Source organism: Dermacentor silvarum, chromosome 2, assembly GCF_013339745.2.
Source record: "Dermacentor silvarum isolate Dsil-2018 chromosome 2, BIME_Dsil_1.4, whole genome shotgun sequence".
Lineage (NCBI taxonomy): Eukaryota > Metazoa > Arthropoda > Arachnida > Ixodida > Ixodidae > Dermacentor > Dermacentor silvarum.
The window spans coordinates 198,702,143-198,730,053 of NC_051155.1; the positions used below are offsets into that span (position 1 = coordinate 198,702,143).

The window sequence follows — 27,911 nt, forward strand, 5'->3', positions numbered from 1 at the left end:
TTCTGGCTTGCTGCCAAATGAAAACAGTGAGTGCCCCAAGGTACAAAAAATCCATTTCTTCCAAATAGTCTTCACATCTAATGTATTTGTATCAGGGCGTAGCCAGGGGGGGGGGGGGGGAAGGCTGATGGGAAGGCTGATGGAACTTCAGCCCCCCCCCCCCCCCCCCGAAACTTTTTCCGTGCTGGCAAGCACCGCTGACCAAAACAACCACCGGCGCTGTGAATCATTCTGTATTTGCCTACATTGTCTTTTTCACGTTCGAAAAGACATTTCGGCCGAACATTGCGAACTCGGGCTGGATTTCGTGGCAACACCCTTGCACCTGGAGTCACATAACGCAGGGAGACCTATCTGAGCACAAACTTTCAAGGGCTTTTCGATAACTATCGGGCGCGTTGGGGCATCTCGCAGCGGCCGCGGAATCTACGGCGCGCATGGGATTTTAATTCCGAGTCTTTATGGGTATAAGTTGTCTTAAACTTTTGACGCGACTAGTGCACTGACATTTCCAAAGGCGTGCTTTATATTTTCCAGTCTGGAACTTTATGGGGTTTAATGTTCTTATACACTTGGGCCAACATGCACGCACTGGAGTCCTCGTGTCCAAGCCGTTGCAGAAATGTAAGCACGCGCTCGCAATCTTCCACACACACGAAAATACTAAATATCACCGTGACTGTCAGCTGGAACTGATAATTTTCTCCTACCATTTTCAGGAAGCGCACCCAATGTGATCGATCAGTTGGATCAGGACAGACATAGTAAAATAAGGAAAACAGGAGAAAGTTAATGGCCTATTATTGAGGCAGTTCTTTTTTGCTGGTGACAAGGTATGGCTCTCCGTAGCCATAAGGACAGTGGTCCTATAGATTTAAGCAAAGCCCCCGCTGAAAACACTGGTATTTTCATGGCGCTTCTTCGCGTGCGAGCTGATTGTGGAAATACATATCTGAGGAACCATTTGGAAAGTTGTTCCAGTAATGCCTCGTATTTAAGCCAAGATGTACAATACCAAATTATATAAATTTGTGGTGAAATTATCAAAGAAAGCCTAGATTCAAAAGTAAACGCTGCAGGCTGCTTCTCTATACTTGCTGACGAAATGGCAGATATTGCTGGAATCGAACAGCTTACTGTTTGTGCAAGGTACCTAAACAAGGATGCCAACGATATCGAAGGAGTGTCTTTAGGTTTGAGAACCGGAATAGATGCCCTCTCTCATTGTGACTGCAGGTTCTATGTAAATGTGTACCAACTGCTGCAGATTCTAGTCACCCTTCCAGTGACCACTGCCAGCGCAGAGAGAATATTTTTTAACATGAGATTACTAAAAAAAATACTTGTGCTCTACAATGTCTGAGGAACGCGTGGTTAGGCTGGCGCTTCTATACACCCACAAAGACGTCAGCCTCAACGTGTCCGAAGTCATTGACCACTTCGCTAAACTTCCCCGCCGAGTGAAGTTTGTCCTTTAGATAGCGAAGCAGCTGAAATCAATGCAGGTAAAAAGCTCTGTTCCTTCAGGTCCATAAGCTCGTAATTATGAAAACGTATGACTGTTCGTTAGCTTTTAAAACCGCAGAAATTTTAGCTGTTTATTCTAGCAGTCAGCATCATGATCAAAATTATCATGCGAATACGAAAATTACGAGGACATCAAACACCAATTTTGACCGACCTTGCTCATTGAAAGCCCGGCCCACGCGGAGTTTCCCAACAAACACACTCGGATATTGAGTAGTTCAACTTGCCGCATCATCTGTGGCTTCCGTTTGGCCTTTTCGTTCCTTTTTAGCTACCTGATTTTACTTCTTTTTTGAACCGAAACAATACCCTTCTTCAATTTTGGATGCAGAATATTGGTTGCCGCTTTTCAGGCAGTTAAATTGCACATTTTCGTACTGATTTCGACATTATTCCACTATTATTCTACCCATATGGTGCGTTCGCGACCGCCACATGGCCCAAGTACATATCACGATTGCTGCGATCATAGTTTTGTTCGTACCTGGATCGTCTGTATTTTTATGCGTAAAGTTTACTATCTGTGACTGCGCAACATATTAATTTGTCTTGTTTGACGCATTATATAGAGTGGCGTTTGCTTAAATACGGCGATTTATTGGATACTTATACGTGTATTTAAATATCTTGTGGCGAGGTGTTGTACACACAAGCAGTGAACTGCTTCCAGTATCACTTTTTTGCACTTTATGAAGTTGTATCTTCGCATTTATATATTCCATTCTATCTTCGCATTTATAATGTATATTTTGAGGAACTCCTGCTTTTTATATGCACTCACTGTTGCGACTATAATCTCGGTCTAATTACAATACACGACCGGTAACAGCTGCTCCTGCGCAATCTATTGCAACAAATGACAGCGTCATTGAGGTTTCTCCCTGGCCGTTGGATATGTACAAAAATGTAAACAAGGTTTTTGAATGATAAATATTCATCAAAATATTTGTCCTCAACTGGTTCTTTTCATGGCCTTTACGTTTTTCATATCAGCTGCACGCACTGATATGCTGGTTTCGAACTGATATAGTTCTAAAGTTCGTGTGATATTTTCTTTATTAAACGGACAAAAAAGCGCGGAAGAATTCATATCAGTTTATTTCTGTCACTATTTTTGGGACATACGAATATAATTCTTGCATGAAAACAGTATATATTTACTGGACAGTGGCGTAGCGTTCATAATTCGTGCGCAGCATCTAATATGCAATGACAGTGGCGATGCAGATATTATTCACGTATTTGATCCCTCGACAAATTCTATAAGAAGGAGACCGCGCTGCAACGTGAGCCCCCCCCCCCCCCCCCCCCCCCCGAACAATATTTCTGGTACGCCACTGATTTGTATGCAATTGAAGACAAAATGTGTTAACTCCTCCTGGTTACACTCATGCTTTTCACTCGTTTAGGAACGTTTGCCCATGGTCCGGCACAATTGTGATCTATACAGAGGAACTGGTAAGACAATGTCACACAGATCTTCGTATAGTTTTTTCCGCGACACATCCAAAGATAGTCCAATGAAAAACGAGCCTGCAAGAAAATACATGACAGGTAGACCTCTTTTAGGGATCCACCCAGGCCTCCGGCATACTTTCGGACGCGACTACAAAGTTTGGCAATGCTCTTCCTAGTCTAACTTGACAAACAGTTCGTAAAAAGGGGTCTGCGAAAAAGCATGAATCGGTTAACTAGCTGTCTTATGTAGAGGTGCGACATAGTCAATCCTCCGTAGCGCACACGTCGAAATAGGTTGGCTCGCCGTGTGCGCTCCCACGTAGATCCGCAAATGAAAACGGCAAGAACTCTATGCAACTTTTGCACATTCACGCGTGAACAATGAATTACTTGCATTATATACCAAAGTTTGCCTGTCAAAAACAAATTACACATCGTTGCTCTCGCAAAAAATGACCAGTAAAAGCACTTAAGGTTATCAGCCTTTTAGCGCACTTCGACAACTTTCCGCCGCCACAAAGGCTCACTGTCCTTGCAATTTTCCAACGGCACTCCTAAATAGGGTGCTGGAGTCGTATCCCACCTTACATCGCAGAAAATATTTGGGGTCGTTGGCCAGTATCCATGCCAAAATCCCAAGCACTTTCCCCAGTTGATTGCGCTGCCACTAACCCCACAGAAATCTTCAACAACTTTCACGGCATTAATGATGCTTTCATGACCATCACAAAATAGTGCTATGTCGTCTGTATATGCAAGCAGACGTACTTCCGCTGCACGGAGACGGAATCCTCGTATAGTGGAGCTATTGATTATGCTCAAACAAAAAGATTCAATGTACATGGAAAAAACCAATGGCGACAGAGGGCATCCCTGACGTACCGAGCGTTCCACTCTGATGCGCGCTCCCACCACCTTATGTACTATCAAACGCGTCGTGCAACCTCTATGCGCCATGGTGACATCCTCTCTTAAAACGGATCCAACGTTCAAATGTTGTAATATAGCCTACAGTATATCGTGAAGTACTCTATCAAACGCTTTTTCCAGATCTAGCTGTAGCATTGCGATGCTGTCATAATTAGCATCCCAACACTCCAGAACGGAACGGGCTATATGTATATTTGTAACTATTGATGGACTTTTTATGCCACAAGTTTGATGTTCGCCGACTAATTCTTGTATTACAGTTTGCAGCCTCTTGACAAGAATTTCCATGAATATTTTGTAGTCTATGTTTGTAAGTGATATCGGTCTATACGAAGTAACTTGCATGAGCTTATTCTTGTCTTTAACCTTAGGTATAAGAACAGGGTTTGACGTAAGATATGATGGTGGAAGTACCGACATATTGAAAGCCTCGTTAAAGAGTGACACTAAGACTACAGCTACTTTTTCCTTTAGAACCTTATACAACGATGCTGTAAGCCCATCTGGGCCCGGGTAATTCCCAGGATTGAGATCATTAATAGCTTTCTTAACCTCTTCCAGCGAGATCGGTATTGCTAAATTTTCTTTCGTCTCATCGCTTACTTGCGGCATTAGAGTGAGAAAATTATTTCTAAAGGCGTCTACGTCAACTTCAATGCACGATTACAATGCACTGTAGTATTCTTAAAACGCTTTTTTTTCGTCTAGGTGCCACGCAAGCACTTGCTATCAGAGAGCGGGAAAATGTACTATAAACGCGCCCTATGCAGGCGCGCCGGCGCAGACGACGAGATGCGATTCAGACGCGGAACGCAAACAACGCGGTCCCAAGCCTCCGCCGGTATGGTGGCTCCATCTAGTTAAGGAGCCGGCAAACGCAATCTTTCAGACAATGTAAGTTTTACTGCCACCTTAATTAGATGGCGCTAGCATACCGATGGACGCTCGGGATCACGTTGATTGCGCCAGATTGGGTGCGTTGCAATGGGAGTGAATGTGACAGCCGTAGTTGCATTGTCGGCTGCTTGGCTGGGCCGAACGGCCTAGCCATCGGCGATGGAACGCGTCGGCTTGCACGCGCGACGGCGTCCCAAGCGCGTTCCTGACGCATTCACTCAATTATTCGGTAGTACTGTCGAAACGCCAGTCTAGCTTACGCTGTGACTGTGCCGCGTGTGCCGCGCAGGCCTGGCATTTTTTTTCTATCAGGTTCTGGTATTCTGGCCGGTTATATATAAAGCGGCCGTTGCAAGTTCACAGCTGTGCGCCATAATGGTTTTTTTTTTCGTTTTTCCGTTCTTAATATTCCTTGCGTCTTGCAAGATTACCATGAGATGACATTGGCTCACCTTTGACTTATTCCTGTTTCTGATGAGGTACTGCGCTCTTTCTGTGTACAATGTCGTGGAATATGATCCATTTTCGGCGAACAATGGTTCCGTGTTGAGCCAGAAGTCGAGACCCGTGTGGTTTTCCTATAACAAATTTGTGTAATTCTTGTAACAAACAGTGATTTCCACTCTTGTAATAAAGCGTCGTCGATGACGCTTGGCAAAAAAAATCTTAAACAGGTCCTAGCATAAGGTGCATTGAAGGGGATAAAATGTACTTGTTTTTACACGTTTTTTTATTTGACTGGGTTCACATTCGAAATTAATACGGAATGAAAATGCATATGTTAGTGTGCAGGCTGGTTTCATGAAGTTAACTAGTGTGGGAAAACGTTAAATCTACTTTTCAATACTGCATAACTAATTTCGTTCAAAATTAGAATAAGGTTATGGCTCGAAAAATACCATTGATCACCCTAGACAAAGTTCACCAGGTACTCAAAGTTAAACGTTGCAGGAATAAAGAAGTACTAATTCTTCAATGTTCATTTAACTGAAACAAACACTTGCACATGACATTCGAATCAGTTGACAACAATATTACTCTAATACACTTTCAGGGGTTATAAAAACTGATTCTGGAATGTTCCGGAGCTATCTTAAATCAAATGAACGTAAAATCATTGACGACATCAAACTGGATTAAAGAGTGTTTAGGGCAGACATAAAATAGCTGCCGCATTTATTGTGTACTTTGATGGCGTCTTTCAAACACCTGAGGCACAACAGTTTGCACCTACAAAAAGCGTGGATGACGTGAATCCTGAACTGATAACTAACGAAGGTGTTTTTGATATGCTGCTAAACCTTAAGCCAAATGCGACCTATGGTCAAGATGACATACCTAACGCCTTCCTTTACCGTTGTGCGGAATCACTTGCATGGTTACTTCTTATTGCGTTTCGTTCGTCACTCTCAAGTGGCATTGTTCTTTCATGAAGACTGGTTGTCAGCCAGTCATACAAGTTGTTGAAAAAAAGGTGATCGTAAGCTTTTAACTGCGCCACTTTCACTCGCCTGCACGTCATGAAAACCTTTAGCACATATAATTTCAAACTGAATCTGAGAATACTTTCAGGAGCGCAAGGTGCTTTCAGCCTTTCAACTTGGATTTCGAAATGCTTATCTACGACAACTCACTTTATTTCTAGTCTACATTCCTTCGTGTTTATCACCAAGAAAAGTGGTTAAATTGACTAATTTACTAATGTTTCTTGATAAGCTAAGCAATATTGCACTTCCAGACATCTCCGTCTGCTCCTATCTGGATTTGATGACACAGCTTGTTGATGCTGAAGGTCAATACTCTGATCGTGTACCTGTGAAATCTAGTGCCCTGCAAGCGAGTCTGATTGTACCATTTTTGTTTTTATAATATCGACTTGAGTAAATGTGTGCATGAGAGCGTCAGTATTGCTTTTATTGGCTTGTTTGCAGATGATTATTCATTGTACAAACTGGTTACCTGTAGAAATTATCAAATGATTTTAAATGAAAGTGTTAACGGTGTGTCGAAGAGGTTCTATTACTGCAAAGTGAAGCTAAATCAGAAAACAAAGACTGTCTTAGTGTGGTTTACGAACAAAGAACAGCCCCCTTCAGTATGCCTATTCAATTTACCTAAACTCTACAGAAACCTACAACGAAACTTTTAAGTGCCTCGATGTGATGAGTTGATAATCTCATGTTGATCGCATATACGCACTTCTGCACGTCCCAAAATAGGATTAATTCAACACAAGCTGAAACATTGTCCTTGCTTCCTTGTTTTACTAAACAGCTTGCGTATAACAATATCACACGACCGCAGCTAAGATATGCTTGCTTTGTGTGGGACCCTTTTTCTAAAACCGACAAATGTACAAGCTTGAAAAAAATGAGACTTACAGTTATATTCTATGCCCATTAATGCCATTATGATTCTCCAAGTGCTCTAATGAAAGCAAATAATATACCGTCTTCAGAATTTCGCAGGAACCTAGCCAGAAAAAATGCTATATAACTTGTGGAATAGTATTTCGAAATATTTCGATACTTTCAGTATCGTCAACGGGACTTATAGACACTATCATCCTTAAAGAATAATTCCAATTTTTGCACATACTAATTCCTTAAACACTCCTTCCCAGAAGTGATATCCCGCTGTATCTCATTGCCCTGTGACATATTCAATACAGATTACATACTTCACTTTCTTGAAAATTTCTCCACCGCTTAAGAATTTTCTTCAATATTGCAGTTTTCTCTCTGTTGTATTTTATAAAATATTTGTTACTTGCTATTTCGTTATTATGCAACGCACGTAATCAAAGTCAAGCAATTAAAACTCATTCATTTTGCGTTGAGCCTCACTGCTTCAGTGTTTGCTTTGCAGAATTCAGAATTAGGTAAAAGCATATTTCACTGTATATAGAATCGCTTGCTGTTATTGTTTGTGACCATTGTATTCCACTTAATTCTGCTTGATACAAATGTGACCTGCTGCATGATTAAATAACTAAAATGAAACAAAAGCTACTGCAACAGTGGTGTATAAAATGTATTTCTTAAGTCGCTCATTCGTAGTCTTGAACAGCTGGTCACTTCATCACTTCAGGCACCCACGCCCCCTTTCGCTGGCTGCTTTGTAGGTCACTTCTTAACTTGAGATCCGTAACTACACTCCCGCGGGCTGTGTCTTTCCCTGAACACGCCTGAAGTTGCTTACGAGCAGCAAATGCAGATGCAGGAGGCACGAGCGCTCGCGTCGTGCACCTCGCTTATCATCCCTTGTTTTAGCGCACAGTCGCGTTGCCCTAATGTGTATATTAGACCGCAGGATAATATTTGCGACAAAAAATCCGCAGCATTGTGCGTAACGTTTTCGAATGGGTTGCCGATATCATTTGATGCGAGTTTGTTTTATTTTCCATTGGAAATTATTAGCATGCATGTCAGTAGAGGTGTTACGTCAAATCACGTGTCCGTATTACTTGAAATACAAGTGAAAGTGCATTGCGATGGAACACACGCCACATGCACAGGTCCACGTACGTGAGTTATGCTGTGCGTGTAGTAGTCCTCTTCCCCATTGTAGTAGCCGTAAAAACTGTCGAAGCCCCGGCATGTCGGCGTCAGGCTTGTCTTGTAGTAGCCGATGCTCCACTACATAGAGAAAGAGATAGATGAAGCTAGGCGCACGTCTAGCGTGCTACTCCAGGTGAATATGATTGTAAATAAAATGATTCACAAAGTGACAGAAAGTTCAGCTAGTCAACTTACTTAGACAACTCCTACTTAGACAACTCCTCTAGGAGTTGTCTAAGTATGCGTAAGCATTGTGCCACATGCTCAACTCCACGCAGCCCGGTGCCATCATCAATATTTTGAAACTTGTTCCTACCAGTATGAACGATGGCGCTGCGGCGAGACAAATTGCTGCGGACGGCAGGGCAAGGGGCCCTGTTGACGTTCCGATCGTTATAAGCCGTTATCGCTGTTTAGCGCCTTATCCATCCGTGCCGAATCATTATGATCTGTGATCATTATGTATATTCAAATTCGTATATTTAAACTCGTATATTCAAATTACAATCCGACGCTATCACGTCTGTAGCTTGCGGTTAAGTCGTACTTTACGATTTTTCTCACGGATTTGACTTTGAGGAATTCAATTTTGTTCACCAGGAAACTGCGTCGCGCAAGGGTCTGCGCGGTCGGGGTGGTTCGGGATGATTATTTCCGCCAACGACGCCGGCGAGCCCACGCCGACGTCGGATTTTTCTGCGACATGGGGCCCTTAATATTATTGCGATAGCAATTATATGGACACTCAAAGAGGATTTCAGCCGTCGTCGTCGCCGTCGCCGTCGCCATGAGGTTCCGTATGACGTCAACGCAGATGAAATCGTCGCCGCGCGTCGGACGCTGTATGTGCGAGTGAAAGGGCGCGAGGGACGCGCGCTTTCACGAGGAGCGAACGCACGTCGGAGAACAAACGCGCGTTCGGCGCCGTGCTCCCCGTTGCTGGTGTTGCTGCATGTCCATGTTTATACAGCTGATAAAAGTACTATCCTTACTCCGTATAGCTCTCTACCAAGTTGCTACCGCAATTGATGCTTCGCATTTCGGGTGAAACTGCGCCAATTTTTTCAAGGAAAACTTAAATTTCCACGGTAGGTGCATAGTGAGTCAGTGCTACTTTGCAATTCAAGAATATCAGATTAATGCTCTTAAAGATAAAAAGTCGCCGTTTGAAGCATTGATTGCAATGGCAATTGACTAGGCGAAAGCGATACGAAGTAAGAATAGTAGTTTTATCGGCCGTATAAACTTGCACACGTAGGCATGCTAACTAAATTAACAAGCACGGTGTCACGCGTGCACAAATAAACATAAACGAATTGACCTTCGTCCCGCCGCTCGCATCAACGCGAACTAAGCCGCGAAAACACAGCGTAGGGAGGACTGAGCCCCCGCAGCAGATGGTTTTCAAGATACAGAAGGCGGCCTCACCCCCCCCCCCTGCCCTCTCCCGGAGCCTTGAGGAGCCTTGCGGCACAGCGGGCGCACGTGGTTGCTCGGGCGGCGCTGAGTAGAACGCGCCCCCTCCCCTCCCTCTCCTCCCTCCGGAGCACTGCGCGCGACTGGAAGACGGCGCGCTTCTTTCAAGCTTCCCGCCCAGCGTGCGCGAGATTGCGCCGATGTCGCTGGCTTACTCTCGCACGCTTTCACTCGCACATAGAGCATATACGGCGCGTGGTGACGATTTTATCGCCCGGGGACTTTATTCGGAACCTCACAGCGACGGCGGCAGAAATGCGCCTGGACTGTCCATACATTTGCTATCGCAATAATACACCGAGAGACGGGACCTTAGATTTCCATATTACCTTGCCAGAAACCAGTTTTTCCTGCGAAGCTGTTAAGGACTAGTTCCCCCATGCAGGATCGTGTCCGCGAGTAAAAAAAACCTCTCATCAGCATTTCGGCTCCATGTGCGTGGGGGTCTGGATCCATGTGCGTGGCGGTTTCCTGCCAGTTGTGCCTTAGCACAGGTGCCAAAAGGGATGACTAGCATGACTCATAGGTCATCACATCAATAGCATCACATGCTCGTCAGTTGCGTCATGATTACCAATATTAAAATCACATGTGGCGCATACCCCAATTGGATATGCGGGTATGAGCCAGGGATATGAGGATATGAGCCAGGGATATGTAGGTATGAGCCAGGGACAAAAAGGAAGGAATAAAGGAAAGAAAAAGCCGGCAGATACGACGCCCTGTCAGAATCGACGTTTTGCGAAGCAGTGTTCACGGAGCCTATCAAGGTAACGAAACGACCATGAGAGCACCAAGACGTAGGCGGCTCTTTCATGACCTACATAATACGCATGTCATGAATTTTATGTCATGAGTCCTCAGGAGTCCCTTTAGCTATACCTAAGAGACCTTGAAGCGAAAGCCTTAGTCGTGCTCATGACTACGACTTCGACCACAGTCATTTAGTGTTTCATTCCCTTAGTGTCCACGTCCGAAACTATTTCAGTGGTTGTTCAGTATTAATCTTTTTTGTTGAGTCATTGTAATTTTTGTTGAGTCATTCCCATAAATATGACTTCTACCATTATCCTTTTCTGTTTCCTTCACTAACACTGCCGCGATCCATTCCGCCAGGACCCACGTCCGAACCCATTCCAGTGGTTTATGAGTGTTACTCATTTTTTCGGTGAGTCATTGTCATTTTTGCTGAGTCATACTGATGACTATGACTTCTAACACCACCCTTTAGTGTTTCCTTCACTTAGTACCCACGTCCGAACCCATTACAGTGGTTTTGAGTGGTAATGTGTTTTCGCTGAGTCATTGTCATTCTTGCTGAGTCATGCTCATGACTATGACTTCTACCATCATTCTTGAGTGTTTGCTTCACTTAGTACCCACGCCCGAACCCATTCCAGTGGTTTTGAGTGTTAATGTCTGTTCGCTGGGTCATTGTCATTTTAGGCGGCTGTTTCATGACTTATATGACACGCATGTCATGAAATTCATGCCATGAATTATAATTTATGGTCGACATCCACTCTTGTCATACTGTGCCAATTTTGGTGCCTACCAAGTTGACAAAACGGCCATGAGAGCGCCAAGATGTCGGCGGCTGTTTCATGACATATATGACACACGTTATGACACCCACGTCATGACCTATCATTTAAGTTCGTCATACCATTTTCTGATACTATGCCAATTTTGGTAAATACCAAGGTAACGTTACAACCATGAGAGCACCAAGACGTAGGCGGCCAGACAGACAGACAGACAGACAGACAGACAGACAGACAGACAGACAGACAGACAGACAGACAGACAGACAGACAGACAGACAGACAGACAGACAGACAGACAGACAGACAGACAGACAGACAGACAGACAGACAGACAGACAGACAGACAGACAGACAGACAGACAGACAGACGGACGGACGGACGGACGGACGGACGGACGGACGGACGGACGGACGGACGGACGGACGGACGGACGGACAGCGGTATGTCGCCGCGGGATCCTGTTTCCACACGAAGCGCAGCGCAGCGTCACCGATGTTCGCTGCAATCTTTCTTCGCCTGCTCAGGGCTCAGAATAAACGCACGCGGCACAAATTGTGCATCGTAAGCTCGCAATAATATTTCCGGCATGACAGACCACCACAAACAATTCGAATTCACTCTGACGAAGGGAGACGCACAGAGCTGACGCGACTCGGCCCAGTTCGAAGCGAGGGCGGCCATGTTAGGCATGTTCTCCGTCGGCGGGGACACCGGCCGTCCGGCTCATGACGTCACCTGAAGTGCGGGCCTATTGGTGCCGGATCGTGTGCATCCGCCTTTGAGGGGCAAATGCCGCTGTCTTCTAAAGTTGTATCCGACTATAGCTTGCAACACAACTGCGGCGGCGGTGGCGCGTCGCCTCGCCGTGGTAGCCCGAGCAGACGACGTCAGAAGCCCGGCGAGCAGCGCTAGCTGCCAGCTGCGGCGGTTGCTAGGCAACGGCTCAGATCGCAGTGCGGCCACCGGCCACAGCGAAACGGCGAGAATGCAGCTAATGTAGCTCTCGCTACAGAAGAAGGAAGCTAAGAAAGAAATCGCGTGTGGCTCATACCCGCGGTGGATATTTGGGTATGAGCCGCCAAGAGCAGGAGCTGGACACATCTCACAGGATCCTGACGCTGCCGTGCAGTGTGCCACGGCTATGACGCGATGGCTCATGCGCTAGTCTATGACGATGGGGCGGACTTGGTGCAGCAAACGCTCTACTTGCCATCGCGGCGACCGAAAACAAGACGCCGGTGTCCTTGCTCTTTGACAAACCTGCTGAAGAATCTCAATATGATCAATAATGATAATATATAAATTCTCTGGTTTTCTGCCGACCTCGACTGCGCTTCCCTTCTCTTGGTATCCATTTGTAACCCTAATGGTCCACCGGTTATCCATCCTACGCATTACATGGCCTGCCCAGCTCCATTTTTTTTTCTCCTAATGACAATTATAATACCGACTATCCCCGTTTGCTCTCTGATCCACACCGCTCTCTTCCTGTCTCTTAACGTTAGTCCTAAAATTTTATTGCGATAGCAATTATATGGACACTTCAACCGGATTTCTGCCGTCGGCGTCGCCGTCGCCGTGAGGTTCCGTATAGATAAAATCTTCGCCGCGCGCCGTATGCCCCAGCGGAAGCATGCGGGGACGCGCGCTATCACGGAGAGCGAACGCACTCAATCTCCCACGCGCAAGCAAGGAAGCGGAAAGCCAGCGCCGGAGGGAGCAGGGGGGGGGGGGGGGGGTCACTTCTCTGCCAACAACCGCGCTCGTCGCTCGTCCGCACAGTCTCTTATCTCTCCCACGCGCAAGCAAGGAAGCGGGAAGCCAGCGTAGGAGGGAGCGGGGGGGGGGGGGGGGGGGCGCACTTCTACGCTGCCAACAACCGCGCTCGTCGGAAACGCCGCCTGCAAAGACAACAAACTCCGGGTAAGCAGGACCCAGTCGGGCAAACCGCGGCATCGAAAACCCAGGCGTCAGCCACCGACGCGAAATCCAGTTCGCCAGCTACCTGCGAGGAGCGTGGAGCCCGAACACCCATTTCTGAAGACGCGAGCAGGCCTCGCCGACGCGCGCCTCCGCTCCCGCGCACCGACATGAAAATCATCATCCGCCCGGCCCCGGGCCTCATACTTCGAAAACTACAGACCCATCAAGTGCCAGGGCGATCGTCCAAGCCACCGGAGGGGCGCCGACCTGCAAGGGGGACGATTTCATCACCCGCCTGCGACCCGGCTCGAATATCATCATCGTGAGCACCCCTCACGAGGGTACGGCGGCCACCCTCATGAAAATTATGAGCCTCACGTTCCACGGACGATCACACCCTGTGAAGGTGTATCTATCAACACCCGAGGACCTGCTTAAAGGTGTCGTACACGGCATCGACGTAGGCACCAGCGAAGAAGAGCTTATGGCGAATCTTCGAGTCCGCACACATGGAGTCCGCATCGTGCGGGCCCGTATGCTTGGTCAATCTCAGACAGCCCTGCTCCACTTTGAGGGACCCCAGGTGCCTAGATTTGTGTACTTCTACGGAGGGGAGATGCCTTGCCGAGACTACCAGCCGACAAGGCAGTTCTGCCCCATCTGCAGAACCACCGGACATCGACCAGACGTCTGCCCCAACCCAACGGTTCGCGCGTGCAATACCTGCAACCACCCTAACCCAGAAGCCGGTCACACTTGTGTTCCGAAGTGCGCCCTGTGCGGAGGGGCCCATCTCACGGCCGCAAAAGACTGCAACAATAAACTAAAGCGCATTCGCCCCCGAGGGAAACCAGCCTCCACGACCGCCCCCAAAACCCAACGACATCCCCGCCCGCGGTGGTTCAGCTCCGAGCGGGAAGACTCCGACTCCGACTACTCGAAGTCGTCGATGACCTGCAGATCCCGGTCCGGTTCCAGCCCGAGGTCCAGGTCCCGCTCCTGTTCGCGGCCCCGGCCTCATTTCCGGTCGCCCAGACGGCGATCTCAGTCGACGTCCAAGCAACAGCAGCAGGGTACACCCATCACAGCGGCGCCCAAAGATAAGGGGTCCCAGCAAAACCAACGGAAGACCAAGGCAGCCTCACCCAAGAGGACCAACACCAAAGAACAAGAGGTAAGCTGGGCAGCAGTAGCCTCCCCCTCGTATAAAAAACCACAGACGCCACCGCCCACGAAATTCGAACAGGAACTCGCGAGCATGCGCGCACAGATACAAACACTCACACAAGAAAACAGACAACTCAAACAACAAGTGATACAGCTCACACAAAAACCACAAGAGATGGCACCACACCAGGCCATCATTGACCTAAAAACCAATGTCGATGCCATCCAAACCCAGATGCAAGCCTTCATGGATGCTACACGCGCCCAGATGGAACAAATAACACAGACTGCCCTACAACGCACAGAGGCAGCAATCAAGCACATGGAAGCCGCTGTAGACAGCAAGCTTAAGGGCCAGCTTCACTCCATAAAACTGCGAAAAACACTACGACAGAACCTCTGCAAAGTCACACCTGCGGCAGGACATAACCGACACCAAAACCCATCACCGATCATAACATCACCGACCACAACACCCAACAATGCCTAGACCACACAAGCAAGTCAAAGAAAACTTAGAAATTTGGCAATGGAACTGCCGTGGGTACCGAAGGAAAAAAGGGCTACTGACACAATTGATCGCTCAATCCTCAAAGCCGCCAGGGGTCATAGCCCTACAAGAGCTCGGTACCCGACCAACACTACATGGCTACGAGGAATACCACGCAAGTCAAGACGACAAATGGAAGGTAGCCACACTCGTGGACAAGAACATAACAACTATACAACACAAATCTATACACGACGTAGATGTACAACATGTACTCCTAGAATTCGTGTACAAAGCAATCAGACAAAGAGTGCCTTTGTTCTAAACGTCTACTGCCCCCCCAGCCAAAGGCGGGCAAACATTGACAAACTCTTCAGGGACACTCTCCGCCTTGCCAAAGACCGCCCTCTGGTAATCATGGGCGATTTCAACGCTCAGAACACGCTATGGGGGTATCAGAGGCAGGACTGGAAGGGTCTCCAGCTAGAAACACTAATGGAACAGAGTCACCTCACACTGATCACAGACCCGAACACTCCGACGAGGGAAGGGAACAGCGTAACACGCGACACCACTCCCGACCTCACCTTCATCACACAAACCACGCGAGCCGAATGGCTCAACACACTCGAAAACTTAGGCAGCGATCACTACATACTGAACATAACGCTACAAACCGGACGCCTACGCAGGCAGATCGGCACAGCCAAAATCACTGACTGGCGAAAAATTAGGGAAGCCCAAGAACAGGACACAGACACAATCACGAACCTGGAAGACTGGTGCGACAACCTCCGTCGACAGAAACAACACCATACAAAGGAAATTGCCAGAACGGAAGAGACCCCAGAAGTGGATCCCCACCTACTACACCTGTGGGACGCCAAACGAGGTCTCACCCGCCGTTGGAAAACACAGAAGTACAACAGGAAACTGAAGACACGCATAGCACAAATAACAGCGGAAGCAGAAGAATATGCCATGCAACTCGCCTCGGCGAACTGGTATCGATTCTGCGACTCCTTCGGTGGCACCCTGGGTACCGCCAAAACGTGGCACATACTCAAAGCCATCCTGGACCCCACCAAAACCAAAGGAGAGGGGCACAAGGCCCTGGAGCGGCTACTACACACCTACCCAGGCAGCCAACAAGACCTCATCGACGCCATCAAGAACAAGTGCTATGGAGATCCAGCTCCCACGCAACCATGTACAACACCATACATGGGACAACCCAACCCACTTTTGGACGAACCCATCACAGAAAACGAGGTGAGAGCGGCCATCGCAGCCACCACCCGTAACACAGCGGCGGGCACGGACCGTATCACGAACGCCATGATCAGAAACCTTAGCGACAAGGCCATCTCCGCGCTCACGGCCTTTCTCAACCAACACTGGGAACAAGGTACGGTGCCGGCGATGTGGAAACACGCACGCATAATCATGATCCCCAAACCGGGGAAGAAATTGGCAATTGAAAATCTGAGACCAATCTCGCTCACATCCTGCCTCGGCAAGGTGTACGAGAAAATCATACACAAGAGACTACAGGGACACTTAGAAGACAACAAGCACCTGCCAGACACCATGTTTGGTTTCCGTGCAGGCTTGTCCACACAAGACGTTTTACTGCAAATCAAGGAAGAAGTCCTCAGCAACGTTCCCCGCAGCGGCGAACATGCCCTCCTAGCAATCGACATCAAAGGAGCTTTCGACAACGTCAGCCACCAAGGAATCCTAGAAGGGCTCGCCAACACCAACTGCGGTGAGCGAACGTACAAGTACGTTCAGAGCTTCCTAAGCCACCGCACGGCAGAGCTGAAGATTGGGGAGATCCAGACTGCAGTATACCACCCTCCCAACAAGGGCACACCACAAGGAGCAGTCATCTCACCCACGCTCTTCAATGTCGCCATGATCGGCCTCGCAAGAAAACTGCAGGACGTAGAAGGCCTCCGCCACGCCTTCTACGCAGACGACATAACACTCTGGACCACAACAGGGTCCCTTATTGAAAAAGAAGAACGGCTGCAAACTGCAGCTGACCTCATCCAAGAATACGTCAGCCAACGGGGACTACAATGCTCGCCCGAGAAATCTGAACTCATACGAGTCTGGCGAGGCCGGGGTAACCACACAGTCCCCACAGACCCAACACGAAAAATCGAGGTACACCTCAACGGGAGCCTCATACCAGAAACGTCATTGCTCAGGGTGCTGGGCATGTGGCTGCAGTCTAACCAGCGTGCTACACACACCCTTACGCTCCTCAAAACCAGTGTCAAGGCGATATCACGCATGATATCCCGTGTAACATCGAAGAATAGAGGCATGAAGGAAGGGGACACACTCCGACTGGTCAAAAGCCTGGTGGTGAGCAGAATAACATACAGCCTGCCCTACTACCATCTCACACAATCTGAGACGAAACAGGCCGACACGCTCTTGAGGATGGCTTTCAAGACCGCTCTCCGCCTGCCGATGAGTACATCGACTGAGAAATTATTGGCGCTGGGGTTACACAACACCCTCAGCGAACTCACAGAAGCCCTTCACGTCTCACAACAACAGAGACTTGCGCGGACTCACACAGGCCGGCAGGTCCTACAAACTTTGGGCTTCAAAGCCACAACAACACGAACCCAAGAAACCTGCACGATACCTCGTCACGTCCAGGACAGGTATCACATTGCCCCAATACCACGCAACATGGACCCTAACCTACACTCCGGAAGGAGGAAAGCAAGGGCCCAATACATAGAGAAAACATTCAGGTTCGATACCACGGCCCGTTTTACGGACGCCGCTATGTACGGAACGAAGAAAAAGGGCGCAGTGGCAGTGGTATGCGACCGCCGAGGCCACGTCACCTCCAGTGCATCGACCCGCCCCTGCACGATCACGGAAGCGGAAGAACTGGCCATCGCGTTAGCCATCCGCGAAGGTCAACACGCAAGAAAACCACTGACGATCCTCACGGACTCCCAGCAGGCCTGCCGCAACTTCCTACAGGGAAGAATCGCAAGACCTGCGGCACAAGTCCTAGCCCAAATACCCAAGGAGGACACTGACGACAACACCATCATAACCATCATTTGGATACCGGGTCACGCTGCCATCACGGGTAACCTGTATGCCGACAGAGCAGCTCGAGAATTTGCATATAACCGAGCACTCATCACGCCGACTGCAGATGACCCTGACCCAGTTGACCCCGAGTATTCAGCAATCCTGAACTACCACAGAGGGAGTCGCTTGCGATATCCCCCACCCCATCGAATACTAAAGACGGAGGATGCCGCTGCCTGGCGTAGGCTCCAGACAGGCACTTACACGAACCTACACATATTACATCGCCTGCACCCCACAGCCTACAGGGACGAATGCCCGTGGTGTGGGGCCACACCAACCCTATACCACATTACGTGGGAGTGCACGCTACACAACATAGAAAACCATGACACGAACACCACGAGGGAGCAATGGGAGGCACTGCTGTCCAGCTCGGCCCTCGACGACCAGCTCAAGCTGATCCAGAGAGCAGAGAAGATGGCAAGAGCCAGCGGAGCCCTGGACTAGGGGCCCCGACCATTAGCGATGCCCCATTGGGGCAAGACAAAACTATATTTGAATTAAAGTTTATCTATCTATCTATCTATCTATCTATCTATCTATCTATCTATCTATCTATCGTCGTTCGTTCGACCGCACCGTCTCTTATCTCCACACGGCTCTGACCTTTATGCGCCGTGCATTCGCCGCTCAGTTTCCGTTGAAGCGATAGACCGCACGTACCTTCGCCCGCTGCGCGGCGTATGCGCTCGCTGCCAGCGTTTTGACAGTCGTTGGCTGCAGTCATTCAGTGTGATCTATTCATGTTTGTTTGTGCGCGCTCACACCACGCTTGTTCATTCAGTTAGTAATAGTCGGGCCACGTTTTATAACACACGCTACACATGCAATGCTGCCCAGATCGGCAGTGCAGCACTACAGGTGTGTCCCTTCGCACGCGCTGCCCACGGTAAGCGCTTCTCATCAACACCACCGTTTCACACGCGCCTTCTCGTGGTCATCGAGTCTCTCTTCATGTCGGTCTACTTACGCCGTAGCACACCTGCTTACTTAATCAGCTCATGTTTACTACAATTCATATTGCTACCAAGGCCGCTCACCTTACTTCGTATGACATTGCTGTGTTGCTATCGCATTCATTGCTTCGCCCTTAGGGCGAAACTGTGACATTTTTTCGTTCCATCGCTCTTTGTGTGGTCCTTAACTTGTTCTCGAGCTTCTTTGTTAACCTCCAAGTTTCTGCCCCATATGTTAGCACCGGTAGAATGCAATGATTGTAGACTTTTCTTTTCAACGACAGTGGTAAGCTCCCAGTTAGGATTTGGCAATGCCTGCCGTATGCACTCCAACCCAATTTTATTCTTCTGTAAATTTCTTTCTCGTGATCAGGGTCCCCTGTGAGTAATTGACCTAGATAAACGTACTCCTTTACAGACTCTAGAGGCTGACTGGCGATCCTGAATTCTTGTTCCCTTGCCAGGCTATTGAACATTATCTTTGTCTTCTGCATATTAATCTTCAACGTGCTCACGTTGGTTTCTACGGGAATTCAGGGCGCAGGCTCCTTTCCCAAGCGCATCGCCCCTGAAGAAAGCCGAACGCCAGGCCGGGGCACGCTTGTACCCATTTGAACCAGTGGGTGCCCGGAGGCGGTGGGAATCGAACCTATAGCCTCCCGCAGCCGAGGCGGGCGCTCTACCACTAGGCAGAAGATGGGATGATGAAGTTAGGAAATTTGCAGGCGCAAGTTGGAATACGCTAGCGCAAGACAGGGGTAATTGGAGATCGCAGGGAGAGGCCTTCGTCCTGCAGTGGACATAAAATAGGATGATGATGATGATGATGATGATGATGATGATGATGATGATGATGATGATGATGATGATGATGATGATGATGATGATGATGATACATTCACTATAGCAATATTCACTGCAGCAGACCCACCATGGTCACAGCTTCGCTGGCTTCCATCTTCACAGTTGTGGAAGTGAGTTTTTTGCAAAGGCGTTCTCGTCAGTCCCCACGCGCAATACTTCGGTCTCTACTAGCTACGTCCAGGTGACGCGACGAAACCTACATCCAGGCTTTTCTTTCTTTTTTTGGCAGGCACACGGGCACAAAGTATTCAAACATTTCTGTATGGGATCACCTGGCTAGCAAGACATAGCGAGTTTGGGTGCTGAGTAAGCCATGGTCAAGTACGCATAAAACGACCACAGCAGAAAGAAAGCAATCAAACGGACACCTCACGAAGAGATATTACGAAGCTATATTTAGAAAAGACGTACCTTTCCAATGAGGTGGGTTTCGTATCCGATGTCTCTGAGATATTCGGGCAGAAGGCGCACGTTCGAAGGTAAACCCCATGGGTCGGCTACGTGAATCGCGAAGCCTTGCAACCCTGCATAGCGCGGGTAGCGGTTCATTTTGTAAATGAATAGATTTTGCATGTTACTTTTAATACTTTTACCGGGTGTTTATTTCTCACTCTTTCATTCCGGTGAGTCAGCTAGACCAACGATGGACAAATAGAAAAAGGAGCACAGCATAACGGTGACACTCGTGTCGTGTTCAGAAAGCTCTAGAATACGTGCATACGTTCCTCGCGTCCCCGGTCGAGTTATCACGGATGAAAGCATTTTTTTCTCTTGCCCGTCATTATTAATGCTCCAGGAGGCATAAGAATGTTCCCGCGAGTTTATCATGCACACGAAACAAGTTTAGCACTCTCGACATGTCAAGCGATGGCAACGCGGCCAAAATGTGACTAACATTATCTACGTAAAATGGTTCTTCCACCTTCGTTATCATGTTAAGAGAGATCCAGTTCTGTTAGCAATTGTTTCATGATAATGGCTTTGTGAAATCGCACAATGACTTGTATCCTCCATGGTGCATAGATACGCGCTAATTAATACATATACACACAAGCGTGCACGCGCATGTGCAGTTTATTTTACTTTTTGTTGTTGGTAAAAAAGTCACCTGTTCGTATGGCATAAAGTCCAGTCATGAGAGCCGACCTCGAAGGCGTGCAGGATGGCAGCGCGTAGTGGCTGTTTAATATGATGCCGTCCGCACCCAAGGCATCCAGGTTTGGCGTGGGGATCTGAGAGGACCCGTGAAAGCTGACGTCGTCCCATCCCTGCGATTATCACCAACGTGATTTTTAGGGAGAATATGAGCGCTGCTCATATCCTCAAGTGCATGAATTAAGCATTCGCGAAATATTCCGGGCTATGTATAGGCCTTGTCCATGATTATGTCTTTTAGAATCTATAATATCTACGGAGAAAGATTTGCAGCAACGATGTCGCAGCCAATAATTTACAGTTCAGAAAAAAAGCGCTGAAATGAAGCTTTTCCTGTATGGCGCAAGAACCCAAATATTCAGAGTCGCTAATTTAAGTTCACGCACGCCATCTTCTGCTCGCTCTCGGTGCTGGTTAATGGCTGCTTCATCCACAGCTGTGAGCCCCACGGAGGCTTGCTCCTCTTAACTGTCCCCGCACAGGATTACTCCCCGCATAGGCTCGTTCTTTCTAGCCCTACTCTTAGCCACGCAGTAGGTTGTTCCACTTAGCACTCCCACCACACCAATGTCTATGTGGAGCTCCAGTCTTCGAAGGGAAGATTCCAGGTTCAAAGTCAATTGTTTAATTTTACGACTGGTATGACGAAAAGATGATGGTCATTAAGATGCAGGAACTATGACGAGACTGATGCTTGTATAGGGAAAGTACCTATAACTGTATCGCTTTGAAAGAAGCACTCATAATCAGAACTGGTTTTGGCACGTAAAACCCCATAATTAAAAAGAAGCACTCAGTTTGGTTGCCCTGTGTATCAATACCCCTTTCTGTCATGATGTCTCCATATGGAGACTCGAATTTATTCGTTGACTTTTTCGTCAAAAAGTGAAGTAGTCACGTTGCACACTGGCGTTACTAATGTTCGAGACACAAATAAACGTAATGCGCGCCATGTGATATGAAGCGGCGAAACACTACTGAAGAAGAAAGTTGCAGTGGCTTAGCTCGGCTATGCCAGGATATACGTAGCGTTAGCAAAGGTTCAGCTGATTATTCTTAGCTTTCCTGGTTGTCTAGATTGTCAAGGATTAGCTTGATTGTCATGCTTACTGCTGCTCCAATAACACACACGCGGTATACGTATTATGTGGCACATGTATATAGCCTTCTTCTGTTCATTCCTCCTACGCTCAACCGCTAATTGCCAGGCAACTACTTCGGGATCCGATGAGTCAAGCTTCTCCGTTCTTCTGCGCTGTTGAGCAGCATTTGCGCTCTCCTTCTCCATGGCTATGCCACACTGGCAAACGCCAGTCAGAAGCGCAGCGGCTCCAGCGCAGTGTCAGACGGCGACTGCACAGCGAGCGCGCGCCGGCGCCAGTGCGTCTACCACGGCTACGACGTCACTCCTCTGGAATGCGCAGACCGGCGGCGGTGAGTCGCGCGCGGCGGCGGCGGAGTGCGCGAGAGGTGCCGGCTCCAGTGGCTCCGGTGCGCAAGCCGTGTGACATCACTGATCCTTGCGCATGCGCAGCACGGCTCTTGATGTGCCGCGCAAAACGGGCTTGGCTAGGCCAGTGTAGCTAACGCTACAAAAGGTCGCAGTTTCGCCCGAAAGGCGAAGCATCGATTGCGATAGCAAATTAGTGTACAGCTATACAAAGTGAGGATAATAAATTTATCGGTCGTATAAACTTGTAAACATAGGCACACTCCCTAAATTAACAAGTATAGAGTCACGCGCGCACCAGCAATCATGAATGCATCTCACTTGATGACCGTGGCAACTCGCAGCGGGCGAATTGAGCTTCGTGCCGGCGCTCGCATCAAGGCGATCTTGGGAAACATAGGGAGGGCGGACTCTGCTGCCGCCGCAGATGGCTTTCAAGATACAGCCACGCGGGCGGGTTCAGAAGGCCCTGCCCCCTCCACCCTCCTCCCCCAGGAGCCTTCCGCCTCAGTGGGAGCGCAAGGCCCCTTCACCTCCCTACCCTCCCCTCCGGAGCGTTCGGCGCGACTGGAGCCAGACTGAGTGCTTCCTTCCCGCTTCCCGCCCTTGCATGCGCGAGCAGCGACTGCCGGATCACACGTCGCACGCTTTCACTCGCACATACAGCATACGGCGCGCGGCGACGATTTTATCGCCCTTGGACTTTATACGCAACCTCACGGTGACGCCGACGGAAGAAATCCGCTTGGAGTGGCTATATAATTGCTTTCGCAATAAAAGATGTTTCAAGATGTTTCCGTCATGTTTTACGGGAGCTCTGGTGGGTCGCGCCTCAAATTTCTCTTTTACTGCAGCCTAAACCTTCCAGAACAGTTAAATATCTATGATTTATGTAAAGAAATAGCTATTTTTTTTTTGAAAAAAATTGGAGGACGCTTAAGCTTCGCCTTTAAGAGTGGAACGCGATAGCGTTATTGGGCTCCGTTCGATAACGTTTTCCTTTAAGAGTAGGCTTCACTGCAACGCACCACGTGGGAAAGCCAGCTTATGAAGACTAAGCTTACACTGATCCCCTTAAAATCGGCTTCACTTTTAAACACAAATGCATTGCTGGGTAGACATTTTTACAGAAGCAATTTAGCCGTCTTAAGCAGGGTAATATCATCAGCAATTTCGATGACACAGTAAAAGCAGCGGAAGAATTCTATACTGACCTGCACAGTGACCCAGAGCAGCCAAGCTACTTTCATTCGAAGTAGTGATGAACAGGATACAGAGGCTCCTTCTAAACTAGCGACGAAGTTAGAAAGGCCTTGTAAGACATGACCAGCTGCTGGAGAAGATGGAATAACAGTCAATTTAATCGAGGATAGAGAAGATATCATACTTGAAAAGCTTGCGGCCCTTTATACACGATGCCTTACGACTTCAAGTGTACCAGAAAGCTGAAAGAACGCCAATATTATACTCATCCACAAGAAGGGGAACATTAAAGAATTGAAGAATTATAGACCCATTAGATTGCTTTAAGTGTTGTATAAAATATTCACTAAGATAATTTCCAATAGAACCAGGACAACACTGACTTCAGTCAACCAAGAGAACAGGCTAGCTTCAGGAAGGGATATTCTACGATGGATCATATCCGTGTCGTCAATCAGGTAATCGAGAAATCTGCGGAGTACAATCAACCTCTCTAAATGTCTTTCATAGATTAGTAAAAGGCATTTCATTCAGTAGAGATACCAGCAGTCATAGAGGCATTGCGTAATCAAGGAGTAGAGGAGGCATACGTGAATATCTTGGCAAACATCTACAAGGATTCCACCGCTACCTTGGTTCTCCACAAGAAAAGTAGCAAGTTACCTATCAATAAAGGGGTCAAGCAAGGAGGCAGCAATCTCTCCAATGCTATTCACTGCATGCTTAGAAGAAGTATTCAAGTTCTTAGACTGGGAACGCTTAGGAGTGAGGATCAACGGCGAACACCTCAGCAACCTTCGGTTTGCAGATAATATTGTCCCATTCAGCAACAATGGCGACGAATTGCAACAAATGATTGAGGACCTTAACCGAGAAAGTGGAAGAGTAGGGTTGAAGACTAATATGCAGAAGACATAGATAATGCCTGGCAAGGAAACAAGAATTCAGGATCGCCAGTCAGCCCCTATAGAGTCTGCAAAGGAGTACGTTTATCTAGGTCAATTACTCACAGGGGACCCTGATCATCAGAAGGAAATTTAACAGAAGAATAAAATTGGGTTGGAGTGCGTACAGCAGGCATTACTAAATTCTGACTGGAAGCTTACCACTGTCGTTGAAAAGAAAAGTGTACAATCATTGCATTCTACCGGTGCTAGCATATGGGGCAAAACTTGGAGGTTAACAAGTAATCTCGAGAACAAGTTAAGGACCGCGCAAAGAGCGATGGAATGGAAAATGTTAGGCGTAACGTTGAGAGACAGGAAGAGAGCGGTGTGGATTAGAGAGCAAACGGAAATGGCCAATATTCTAGTTGACATTAAGCGGAAACAATTGAGCTGGGCAGGCCATGTAACGCGAAGGATGAATGGCCGGTGGACTAGGGGCCGTATTCTGAAACGTTCCACACTTCGGTGAAATTTCTTTTTAGGGGCGAAGCTCCTTAGGGTGTGGGTCTGTCCCTCCACTGTAGTATGTAGTAGTAGTAGGTAGCCACGTCTACTTTTATGAAAAAAAAAGAAAATTCCGAAAGTTGTGTCCGTAGCGCGGAATCGAACCAGGGACCCCTCGCTTCCGAACGCGTGGCGCTAACCACAACGCCACGAAGCGCACATGGACACACGCACCACGATGACAATAAATACCCAACATTAACGAAAGACTGCGCGTTTCTAACGCGTTTGTGCTAGCGCGTTACGGCCCGTGTAAGAAGCTGGTGTAAGACGCTGTGGCCTCTCCGCCTTACCCCCGTATTCATAAACGCTCCTCGACTTGAAGTTGACTTGCCACCGCCTTGGGCAGCGCGTTCGAAACGCGTTGAAGGCGGTGGCAAGTCAAGTTCAAGTCGAGGAGCGTTTCTGAATACGGGGGTTATACTCTCTCAGCAGTCATGTGACGGCGTCGGCAAACGCGGTGCACGTTCCGGCATGTGTAAACGGCTGCGTAAGACGCTGTGGCCTCTCCCCCTTACTAGAGAGTACTGCACGTTTCTAACACGTTTGTGCTAGCGTCCCCTTAAGCGGGAGATGGTGCAATTATAATGAAGGGCGCTGTTATAAAATAGGAATGACGTCACATATGGCGCGTGTCATTGGTGGAAGTCAATCGTTCGATTTAGTGTGGCGAGACTGGGCGAATTACACGGAAGATTCACGGTTTACCGGTGATTCCCTCCGGAGCTTCGCCCACTCATCATCATTCACCCCGTGGATATGCGGTGTTTTTTTTTTTCGCTTTCAGGCGCGCGCTGGTTGACTGGTTGAGCAAAATTGAATGACGTCAGGCTCAACCATCCAATCAGCTCATCCAATTTTGATAAAACGGCCAATCATCGCGCGCCTGAAAGCAAAAAAGCAATTTCGCCGAAGTGGAACGTTTCAGAATACGGCCTCATTAGAGTTACAGAATGGATACCAAGAGAAGGGAAGCGCAGTCGAGGACGGCAGAAAACTAGGTGGGGTTATGAAGTTAGGAAATTTTCAGGCGCAAGTTGGAATCAACTAGCGCAAGACAGGGGTAATTGGAGATCGCAGGGAGAGGCCTTCGTCCTGCAGTGGACATACATATAGGCTGAGGATGATGATAATGATATCAAAATGTGAAGGCCCTAGGACATTTTTTTTTATTTTTTAATGAATTGTTTGATGTTGCCTCGAGGTGCGCGCGTGCCCAAAATTTAGAAAGGCCCGGTTTTCAACACTCCCCTCAATGTTGCCTAAAACCAAAGTACAGCAAGACACCATCAGAATTCGAGGACGCTTAATCTTCGCCTTTAAGAGTGGAACGCGATAGCATTCAAAGATCCCTGGCTGCTTATCAGGCTATTTTTCTCGTATATTCAAATTACAATCCGACGCTATCACGTCTGTAGGTAGTGGTTTAAGTCGTACTTTACGATTTTTCTGGCGGATTTTACCGTGAGAAATTCAATTTGTGTTCGCTAACGCCTTGCGTCACGCGAAGGGCCTGTGCGGTCGGGGTGGCTCGGGATGATGTGGTTCGGCATGATTATTTCCGCCAGACGCCGATGTTTAACGCAGACGCCGAAGCCGCCACCGACGCCGAGGTCGGATTTTCTGCGACACGGGGCCTTTAAGGCTTTCGCGTTAAAACAGTTACACAATACTCAGGGTTCTCTTACTGAATAGTGTTGACCCTGTTTAGGTCCGCGTCTCCATACGGAGACACCATGACTTACTCTTTCTTTAGTACGCCGGCGACCTATACGCACCGCGCGATAATTTAAAGATACCGACGCTTTCATGGACATGTCGCGCCATCTAGTAAACTGTGGAATAAATAAAGTTTTATTTTTCGAGTTTTCTTATCATTTATGAATGGCGGCAATTTTTAAATGTGGAACAAATATCGCCGTACGCAATGTTTGATCGTGAAGATGGTAGGTTCTCTCGTTTCCGGACCATCGAGCGAATGAAGTCGGTCTCGCAATTCTGTCGCATCCTTGAGTGGCTGTCTGGACTCCTTGTTTGATACCAGATCAATAGAGTTTCGTTCGGGTGAAGCAGACCCGCAGAACCAACCCGGATCGTTGTTTTTGTATTTGAGAATTTTTTCAGCGCTGCAATTTAGTACTGTTTTTTTAATGTCCTTCCTCAATAGATCATTTTATCATCTTGCTATAAACATGTTGCGATAATTTTTGCGTGAGGTACATTGTGAAGAACCACTGGCCTGCGGTGTAAGTACGAGAACTATATAGAGCGAAATCCCGGGTCCGCTGCCGTAAATGCTATGTTTTCCTGGGCATCGCAGCTGAGAAGGGCTGTTTCTTCTAATATCATAACCGGGGAACGCTTATATGCACGACTCGCTCAGCCGTAAATAAATGATTTCCGACCTTTCTGTAAACTGCCAAACTGTACTTGCAAAAAAAAAAAATGAGTATTGAGTCACGTTGTCTCCATATGACGACGCGACCGAATTTTCATAACTGTCCTAGAGAGGTGATTTTTTTTTCTTCGGCACACCTAAAATATCAATAGCAGCAAGTTTTAACATTTTCTCTGCAGAATATCATAATTATTAACTGAAGGAGATACTAATATTTCAAAGCATGTTAAACTGTTGTATAGCACATTTATTGAAGCAGGTGAGCAATATAACCTGTGAAATATCTGACCAATTATGGCCGCCGTAAGCAAGTTATTTTGCAT

General features: G+C 47.8%; 1 protein-coding gene across 1 annotated transcript in view; it reads right to left on the minus strand.

The window, feature by feature from the left end:
• The window catches only part of LOC119440649 (arylsulfatase B), a 60,221-nt gene extending 39,139 nt beyond the window's left edge, over window positions 1-21,082 (minus strand). The window contains exons 1-4 of the mRNA XM_049662998.1: window positions 21,040-21,082; window positions 20,343-20,455; window positions 8,340-8,450; window positions 5,265-5,390 (exon numbers count right to left, since the gene is read on the minus strand). Coding sequence (XP_049518955.1) covers window positions 5,265-5,390; window positions 8,340-8,450; window positions 20,343-20,455; window positions 21,040-21,067 — 378 coding nt within the window. The 5' untranslated portion in view covers window positions 21,068-21,082. The remainder of the gene's footprint in view (window positions 1-5,264; window positions 5,391-8,339; window positions 8,451-20,342; window positions 20,456-21,039) is intronic.
• Window positions 21,083-27,911: the final 6,829 nt, after the last annotated feature.